Genomic DNA, 10,326 nt, shown 5'->3' with positions numbered 1-10,326 from the left:
GGCTAAGGTAATGATGGCAGAGTCGATGGCTGTAGCTGTAGTTGTGCTAGTGGTGGAGGTGGAGGTGGTGATTATATTTGTTAGTGATGATGTTGATGATGATGGTGTTAAAGTCGGTGATCGGTGGAGGTGTTTGTTGGTAGTGAAGGGGGTGATTATGGAATTGATGACGACAACAGTGATGATGATGATGATGATGATGATAACATTGGTAATGATGACGTTGGTGATGATGGTGTTGGTGATGAACATGGAGACATTATTAATGTTGGTGGTGGTGGAGGTGTTGGTGTTGGACCGTTTTGTTAAAACTAAATGAAATTGAAAAGAAGAGAAGATCCAGGCTGATTACAAGGAAGATTTAACTTCAAATAGAAAGACTTCAAATGAGAGTAGGGATGAGGTGGTGAGAGGAGAGGGAGTGTTCCAATCATCTCTAATCAATTTAACAGCTTTTAAACAACAAAGCTATTACAACTCATCATGCTTTGGATTCCTCACTGAAGATAAAGAGGATTTCTTAAAAAAACAAAAAGAAAAAAATAGAAACAGCTGTATATCACAATATCATAAGGGATTTATTGGTAAGGAAGGATAACACGCAGCAAACATTGTGATGAACTTATGCAAGACAAACCGTTACTGTTATTAACCTTGGTTCAATTCTGATCTATATAACGTTCCAATACTGTTCCAGTTTTGATTATCTGATTCTCTTGTCATTTTATCAGAACAACAGGCTCAGGCATGGCCATGTGGGTAAGAAGTTCGCTTTGGAACCGTAGAGTTTTGGGTTCATTCCTAATGTGTGGACACTGTCAGCTAGTGTTGACCAATGTTGTTTGAGTGAAATTTGATAAGTAGATGAAAAACCATTTTCTTTACAAAACAGTAATTTTTTTTTTTCTAACCTTTTAGCTGCGAAATTTAAATTTCTTATGGTTATATCCAGTAATGAGGATAAATCGTTAACAACAATGACAACATTATCATCATCGTCATCATCGTTGTCATCATTGTCATCATCATCATCATCATCATCATTCAACATCCATTTTCCATGCTGGCATTGGTTGGATGGTTTGGTTACAGCAAGCAAGCTAGAGAGCTCTACGACATTCCAGATGTCTGCTTTGGCTTGGTTCCTATCACTGAATGCCCTGCCTAATGCCAGTCACTTTACAGAGTGTACTGGGTACTTTTCACATGGCACCAGCACTAGTGCCTTTCACGTGGCACCAGCACTAGTGCCTTTTACATGGTACCACCACAAGTACTTTTTACATGGCACTGGCACATAAATATCTACCAGAAAATAGAATTGGCATTATCTGCAAATCACACTGCCTTAACAGACTTTACAAATCTCAACAAAACAATAATTTCATACATGACATCTCTCAACAAAATATAGACTGATTTATAAAACTGCTTTCTGGCGGTAATAAAACTCTGAGTGAAATATATCAGATTTCTGCAGTAAAAAGGTTAAACTTTTCTTTTTTTTTATGCATTGATTTTTCCATGTAAAAATGACTAAGATGGTTTTGATTCTAAAATTTGGATGTTTGTTTCTGGGTGTCTTTGTAGTTGGAAGCTTATCTTTTGTCTTTTTAACTACCTAGTTGTGGCTACGAAGTTGGCTTTCCAACCATGTGGCTCATATTTGGTCCCACTGCATTGGACCTTGAGTTCTACTATAACCCCAAGTCAACAAAAGATTTGTTAAGAGACTTAACAACTGAAACTATGATCTTGTGACAATGAGTGCAACATGTTGACCACTAGGCTAAGTGCCTTCACACACACATGTGTCTGTCTTATTTCTTTATTGCCCACAAGGAGCTAAACATAGAGGGGACAAACAAGGACAAACAAAGGGATTAAGTTGATTACATCGACCCCATTGCGTAACTGGTACTTAATTTATCGACCCCGAAAAGATGAAAGGCAAAGTCGACCCCGAAAGGATGAAAGGCAAAGTCGACCCCGAAAGGATGAAAGGCAAAGTTGACCTCGCCAGAATTTGAACTCAGAACGTAACGGCAGATGAAATACCGCTAGGCATTTCATCCGGCATGCTAACGATTCTGCCAGCTCGCCGCCTTGTGTCTGTCTGTGAGTGCAGGGTGTGCACGCATGCATAGATGCACAAGTGAGTATGTATCCCCCTTATCTTGGCATGTGCACTCTGAATCACTCTTCATGTAAACAATGCAGTTTATCTGCAATCTTCTGCAAAAGCATATCTTGGCTATTCATTCTTTGTTAGACCAGGAGAAATTTTACCATGCTTGAGAAACAGGTGAAGGTTTGTGGCATGAAGAGCATCCAGTCACAGAAAAGTCTGCTTCAACAAAAGTTATAGTTTCGCCTTTACAAGTATGGAAAAGTGAATGTTAAAATGAAATGACAATGTGTCTTTATTATTTTAAGACATTAAGACAGTGGTTCTCAACCCTTTTTTGTCTATAGACCCTTTGATTCCTATTTCACTCTTCTGGACCCTAATAAACATTTGATGTTTAAAAAAGTCTCATTATATCTTTATGATTAAATATTATTAGGAATTGTATAAAATATTGTCAAAATATATATTCGTTTTGCAAGATTCTTGATGTGAATTCGTGTGTTGAAACAGATTTTGTTGTATTTAGGGATGGTCATGTTTCCAGGTTAGTCAATAAAAACACATGCACTATATGTTTGGTGTTCATTTGCTTCGGCTTTATTTTATATTAATCATATTTCAGCCAGAGTGTGTGATCATTAGTAAGAAATGACACACAAAAAAGAAAGAAGAAAGCAAAGGACCACTGATGAGGTCACAGAAGAGTGACGAAAGAACTCTGGCCGAAATACGATTAATATAAAATAAAGCTGAAGCAAGTGAACACCAAATATATAGTGCGTGTGTTTTTATTGGCTAAACTGGCAACATGACCATCCCCAAATGCAACAATATTGTTAAAATATTTTGTGTATTGTAGAAGTAAACTGCACATAATTTTTAACAACAAAATCTTATGTGTATCCTCAAGGGCCATGTGAACCCCATTTGAGAACCACTGCATTAGGGTGTATTTGAGAAAGATTTAGCTGCTATTTTAGTGAGTTAAACAACCATGACAAAACTAGTAAGTGATCAGCCATGGTATCATGGCATTCGCTGAGAAAATAAGATATTAACATGCCCTGACATAAGATATCAACCACTTTGTGTTGGCTTAAAATTGATATATGAATTGAAGCAGGTGCTAATTTCTTGTGCTTAGCTAGAACTAGGGTGCAAAAAAATTCAACATCTCACTGGATACTCAAATACCAACTGCAGATTTCAACTGGAAATATTTGAGATGAAATACCAGTTCTTTACTCTTGCAACCATTATTATAACTATTGGGGGGGGGGTTGGCTTTAGATGAGTGTAACACACACATGTGCACACACACACACACACACACACACACACACACACACACACACACACACACACACATGCACTGACAAACACACATATACACAGTTTCAGCATGAATTCAATAGTAAATCTATTCTCTTGAATAGAAGATTCCAGTGGGTAAACTTAACATTACTAGTAGTGGGGAGGTGGTGGTGATGGTAGAGGTTGTGTTGGTTGTAGTAATAGTAGTGGTGGTGGTGATGATGGTAGTGGTGATAGTGATGGTTTCAATGTTTAAACTTACCTTTACTTGGGGTGGAAGGCAATGCTCTATGTCCTGCCCCGTGGGGTCATCAGTAAACAGTGCAAACCCTGATTCCTTGATGTCCCGGATATAGAGTGTTTTCTGAAGGCTCTGAAGCAGTTCAGTGACAGTGGTGGAGCCATCAAAACTGACTACCTAGAAACAATTAAAACACACAAATATTACTTTACAACAGAGAGCAAAATAGAAAACTACAGCAACGATTATTTTACTATACCGCATATGGCTGACTCTATCCATAGCAGTACAAAAGTGAAAATAGACAACCCTGCTAAACACCCCTGAAAAAATTACCTGTTTTAGATACATAGTTGTATATAGATGTCATGATCAACAGTGCATTGACACCTTGCATATGCTTAGTAGGTATAGGTGTGACTGTGTGGTAAGAAATTTCCTTTCCAACCACATGGTTCCAGGTTCAGTACCACTGTGTCGCACCATGGGCTAGTGTTTTCTACTATAGCACTGAGCTAACCAAAGCCTTGATTGGATTCAGTAGACAGAAACTGGAAGTAACCTGTCATGTGTGTATGTATATATATATATATATATATATATATATATATATATATATATATATATATATCTACATACATACACACACACATATACATAAACATATATATGTGTGTGTGCATGCATGTATGTGTGTGCATGTGTCTTAGAGTCTGTGTTTGTCCCCCTCCACTGCTTGACAGCTGGTCTTGGTATGTTTATGTCTCCACAACTTAGTGGTTCAGCAAAAGAGAAAGATAAAATAAATATAACACTTTAAAAAAAGGATTGGGGTTGATTAAAAATTCAACTAAAAAGTCTTCAAGATGGTGAAACAAGTAAATGATAAAAAAAAAAAATAAGATAGACACCACTCACAAAATAGTAAACCTATGGTGAACCCATTTGTAATTGGAAAAGATTCCGCTATGTCAGAAATTGCCAAAATTAACATTATTCTTTTTTACTCTAGGCACAAGATCTGAAATTCTTTGGGGAGGGGACCAGTCGATTAGATCGACCCCAGTACACAACTGGTACTTAATTTATTGACCCAGGAAGGATGAAAGGCAAAGTCGACCTCGGCAGAATTTGAACTCAGAATGTAAAGACAGATGAAAACCGCTAAGCATTTTGCCCGGCGTGCTAACGTTTCTGCCAACTCACTGCCTTTCAAAATTAACATTATTGTGGCAGACCTAGTGAGACTGATGAGAAACATATCACCACAATGCCAACTCCAAGAATGATAAAGACAGACTCAACACTTCATGGTCCAAATGCAAGTGTCAGGTTGTATACAAAGTGATAGAATCAAAGTGTACAGAGGAATGAAAAGAATAAAAATAATATTTTGGAGACAAGCAGCGCAAAAATCTTACAATCTTGCTCTGGTGTTCTTTCTTTCTTTCCTACCTAACACTGCTGCTAATTACTATGAGTGAGAAATAGCATTTGAAAATGTAGCTGTTTGCTGTTTCAGACAGAAACTTAGTTGCTATTGGTTCTAGCTGATACCATCTAACTTTCATTTCTAGTATTGCTCATCAATGAAGTAGACTGACTCAATTATTAGAATGCTGGACAAAATGCTTAGTAGCATTTGTTCCGGCTTTACATTCCAAATTCAAGTTTCACCAGGGTTGACTCTGCTTCCAGCCTTGGGTCAATGTAATTGACTAGCTCCCTCCCACATAATTTCAGGCCTTTTGCATATAATAGAAAGAATATCTAATATCGCTCATTGTGGAAACAGAATGGGGTTCATGATATCGCTGTTGCTTAGCTTAAAGGTTAAAGTAGTTGGCTTGAGGATCATAACATTGTGAGTTTGATATCTGAACCAGGCAGCACATTGTATCTCTAAGCAAGACACATCGTTTCATGTTGCTCCAATTCTATTAATACACAGCTCGGAAATGAAAACCAATTGGTCCCCAGTCCAGCCTTCTCTCCCCTCAACTGTCACATTCTCAATGTTTTGCTGGATTAAGAGTAGGAGGACTGAGATGGTGTCTATGAAACCCCATGACTACATAGGCACCTACAACAATTAATAATTAATAAAACATGGCACATGTTGCCAAGCCATGCTTGCTTGTAAGTGATGGCTATGCTTTATAGCCGAGGTTAGGGCTGATCAAGCAGACCTTTGACAAAAGGTGCTCTAGCCATGATGGCCATTTCATCTTTCCTTTCATATATAACTGGTACTCTATTGGTACTCAATGACAAGAGTTCCCCTTGGGCCAATTAATGGGATAGCTTACTTGTGATATTAAAACATGCAAGTGGCCAAGCATTCCTCAGGCATAAGTACCCTTAACATAGTTCTCAGCAAGATTCAACATAACAAAGAATGTGACAAGGCTGGCTCTTTGGCATTCAAGTACTATTCATTTTTGCCAGCTGAGTGAACTGGAGCAATGTGAAATAAAGTGTCTTGCTCAAGAACACAACATGACACCTGGAATCGAACTCACAACCTTATGATCATGAGCTGAATACCCTAACCACTAAGCCACGTGTCTTCACTCCTTCATATACAACATATGATATGGCATTTTTTAAAGATAGCAGATTTTGATTGCAGGAAGATTCATATATTATTTCTACCAAATAGATGCTACTACATTGCTCTATGGCGCTTGCTATTAAATTCCATGGTGTTTATTTCAAACAAGTTAATGCTTAGTTTTTAAGAACTTAAACAATAACGGATTGTTAATCACTAATTACAATTTGCTATTCTTTCAGACTAACAAGACAATCAGTCTTTTAGATTAACATATTCCTTTCTATGGTTTTGCATTCTTGATATGCACATTCACACACACACACACACACACACACACACACATACATACACACACGCACACACATACAGACATGCATGCATGTCTGCACATACACACACAGACACATACACATGATGTCATGGAAATACAGTTCTAAATTTGGTTATTTTGTCTCAGTCAACAACCTGAGAAACATTTCATAGTTAATGAGTTTTGCATACGAGAGGAAAGAGCAGAGAGAGAGAGATAGAGAGAGAGAAAGAGACAGACAGACAGAAGGGGGAAGGGGAAGAGAAATAGAAAAAAAGTAGACATAGAGATGAGAATGGAAGGAAGGAGGTTAAGAGACAGTTGTGGCATTAATTATTGAAGAAATGGTCTGTAAAATACTGTTAATTAAAGATGAATAAGCAATATATTTGAAATTCATAAAAAAAAAAGCATCTTAATTGTTCTACAAGAAGAAAATCTTGCTGAAAATATACAGGGAGTGAAATATAATCAAACAATAAAACTCAAAAATGAACACACATCACTACTGCTACTACTACTACTACTACTACTACCGTCATCATCAGCAACAGCATCATTGTCAATATCATCATCATTAAAAGTTAGTAAGGCAACAATCTGGCAGAATTGTTAACACATAGGACAAAATGCTTAATGGAATTTCTTCTAGCGTTGCATTCCGAGTTCATATGTCACTGAGGGTGACTTTGCCTTTCATCGTTTTAGGGGGTGTGGTGAGAAAATAAGTACCTATTGGACACTGGAGTGAATGTAATCGATTTTCCCTCACCTCCCCTAAAAATTCCTGGCGTTGTGCCAAAATTAGAAAGAATCATTAGAAGGCAGTGGGTTGGCAGAATGGTGAAAGTATCTGATGAAATACCTTGTGGTATTTGTTTTAGCTCTTTATGTTCTGATTTCTCACAGATAACAATTTTCATCCTTTTGAGTTTCATGAAATACCGGTCAAGTACTGAGACTGACGTGATCAACTAATCTCTATCCTCAAAATCGGCACGTGAAAGCACTCACTACACTCTCTGAGTGGTTGGCGTTAGGAATGGCATCCAGCTGTAGAAACTCTGCCAAATCAGATTGGAGCCTGGTGTAGCCATCTGGTTTCACCAGTCCTCAGTCAAATCGTCCAACCCATGCTAGCATGGAAAGTGTACGTTAAATGATGATGATGATGATGATGATGATTGGGGAGCTGGCAGAATTATTAGCGTACCGGGCAAAATGCTTCGCAGTGTTTCAGCCATCTGTACACTGAGTTTAAATTCCACCAAGGTTGAATTTGCCTTTCATCATTTTCAGGATTGATAAAATAAGTACCAGTTGACCACTGGGGTGAGTGTAATAAATAACCCCACCCCAAAAATTGCTGGCCTTGTGCCAAAATTTGAAACCATTTATTACTATGATGATGACGATGATGATGAGGCAATGAGTTGGCAGAATTGTCACAATGCCAAGTAAGATGCTTAGTGGCATTTTGTCTGTCTTTGCATTCAAAGTTCAAATTCTACTGAGGATGACTCTGCTTTTCATCCTTTCAGGGTCAATAAATTAAGTAGCAGCCAACCACTGGTTTTGAAGTAATCGATTAGCCCTCAACCCCAAAATTTCAGGCCTTGTGCCTATAGTAGACAGCATCACTATTATTATTATTATTGTTCAGTAGTTTTATTTTTATAACGTGCTTTCACTTCACTACCGAGCGCAGCTCTGTGCGCCTTGGGTATGTGCTGTGGTTTGCTGTGGTGCTCTTATGTTTACTGTATTGAAAGTGTTTTGCGTAGAATGTGTGCAGTACCCAGTAGTGCAATTTTCTGTATGTTATATATATTTGTAAGTCCTGGTGTTTTTGTTATGTATTTGTCTGAATATCTTTTTATTATACCTAAGGCACCTACTATGATAGGAATTGTTTCTGTTTTTAGATTCCACATTATTATTATTATTATTATTATTATTATTATTATTATTATTCATTGCTAATGAAGTAGCTGTGTTTTTACCAGCCTTCTTTCAAAGCAAGTATTTTAATAGATGAAGCATAAATTTTACCAAAAATGTTCACCTCAGATAACTTAAAGTAGCTTGGAGTCTCTTCTTAGAAAGGTTAACTATAAGAAGGTTCATGTTTCTATTTTTAGACAAACTTTTATTTTTTGTTTTTATGCCACTGATACCAAAAAATGGTCATGAACATTTCGTACCATGCCTCCAAAAAACGAAAAAGAAAAACATACAAAATAATATATTTCAAACACTGAAATCAACCAAAACAGAATGCTAATTTAATTGCAATGCGAAGTATTGATAATATTCCCAAACAAAAGAAAATAATTATTTAACTCAACTGAGTAAAAATCTTGTCGCTGTCACTGCCACCGCCACCACCAACAACAACAACAACAGTATACATGTAATGCTTCAAGTGTAAATATTAACAAAAATAAATTGACTTTTACTAGTTCAACTGGAAAATTCTCAATATGTAACATTTTCTTGTGAGAACAAAAGCCTGAAAGCATTTTGTGCACTGAACTGGGGTCATCATTTCATAAGTAATTATAGATGCTCATGAGAAATGAAAAATACCATAATTCTGTTTTGTGAAAAAAAACAATGTGTTTTCGGATTCTAGCCAAACTTGAAATGGAGAAAGCTCTGATAGAGATTTTAAATGCAATATCCTTCAGTGGAAGAAGGAGGGTGTATAGCACTTAATGAGGTATTTTTAATTATGTGAGGCAAATTTTTTTTTTAAATCCCCTTTATACTTAAAAACTGTATTAAGTAATTTTCACAAAGACTTTCAATTCATCATCGTTTAACGTTCGTTTTCCATGCTAGCATGGGTTGGACGATTTGACTGAGGACTGGTGAAACCAGATGGCTACAGTAGGCTCCAATCTGACTTGGCAGAGTTTCTACAGCTGGATGCCCTTCCTAACGCCAACCACTCAGAGAGTGTAGTGGGTGCTTTTACGTGCCACTGGCACGAAGGCCAGTCAGGTGGTACTGGCAATGGCCACGCTCAAAATGGTGTATTTTATGTGCCACCCGCACAAGAGCCAGTCCAGCGGCACTGGCAATGATCTCGCTCGAAAATCATTACACATGCCATGGGCACAGGTGCCAGAAAGGTGACGCTGGGCACAGGTGCCATCCCGATTTCGCTTTCGCTTGCCCCAATAAGTCTTCGCAAGCTGAGTTTCGTGTCCAATGAAGGAAACAACGTTGGCATGGGTGCCAGTCGTCAAATTTAGTTCGGTGTATATGTATGTGTATGCATGTGTGTATAAAAACAGTGGTTGTTGTATATGCAAATAAACATCCAAAATTCCAATCGAATCCTGAACAAGTTAACAGGGGATCTCCTAACAACAATGTAAACTTCATATAATCAAGGTATCATTGGCCTGAAGAGTAGCTTGTAATTTACTCCACATTTGGACAATTTACTACTTCCGAGGTTCCATTAGCTATGAAACATATGTAGCCTGGAGTTTATCTTCTCCATTCCCTAATTTTGGGGATGTTTATTCGCATATATAACAACACTTGTTGCTAACCATGAACTATAAAATTAACTTTTTACAGCTTATCATCCTTCAATATGGGAAAAATTCACAACCAATAAACCACTGTTGTTTCTGAAAGTTGTCTTTTTTATATCTTCTGCAGATTGGTTAAAGGTCACTAACTTCCTACACCTTGATCCTTGGATCTTACCTTTACATGATGATGATGATGATGATATATATATATATATATATATA

The 10,326-nt window shown here is 37.4% G+C and overlaps 1 protein-coding gene across 1 annotated transcript in view; it reads right to left on the bottom strand.

The window, feature by feature from the left end:
- The window catches only part of LOC106876747 (uncharacterized protein CG43867), a 115,098-nt gene that overhangs the window by 23,211 nt on the left and 81,561 nt on the right, over positions 1-10,326 (bottom strand). Inside the window, exon 10 of the mRNA XM_014925434.1 lies at positions 3,708-3,863. Within this exon, the coding sequence (XP_014780920.1) occupies positions 3,708-3,863 (156 nt within the window). The remainder of the gene's footprint in view (positions 1-3,707; positions 3,864-10,326) is intronic.

Source organism: Octopus bimaculoides, chromosome 6 (assembly GCF_001194135.2).
Source record: "Octopus bimaculoides isolate UCB-OBI-ISO-001 chromosome 6, ASM119413v2, whole genome shotgun sequence".
Lineage (NCBI taxonomy): Eukaryota > Metazoa > Mollusca > Cephalopoda > Octopoda > Octopodidae > Octopus > Octopus bimaculoides.
This window is presented reverse-complemented; position numbering and strand designations above follow the sequence as displayed.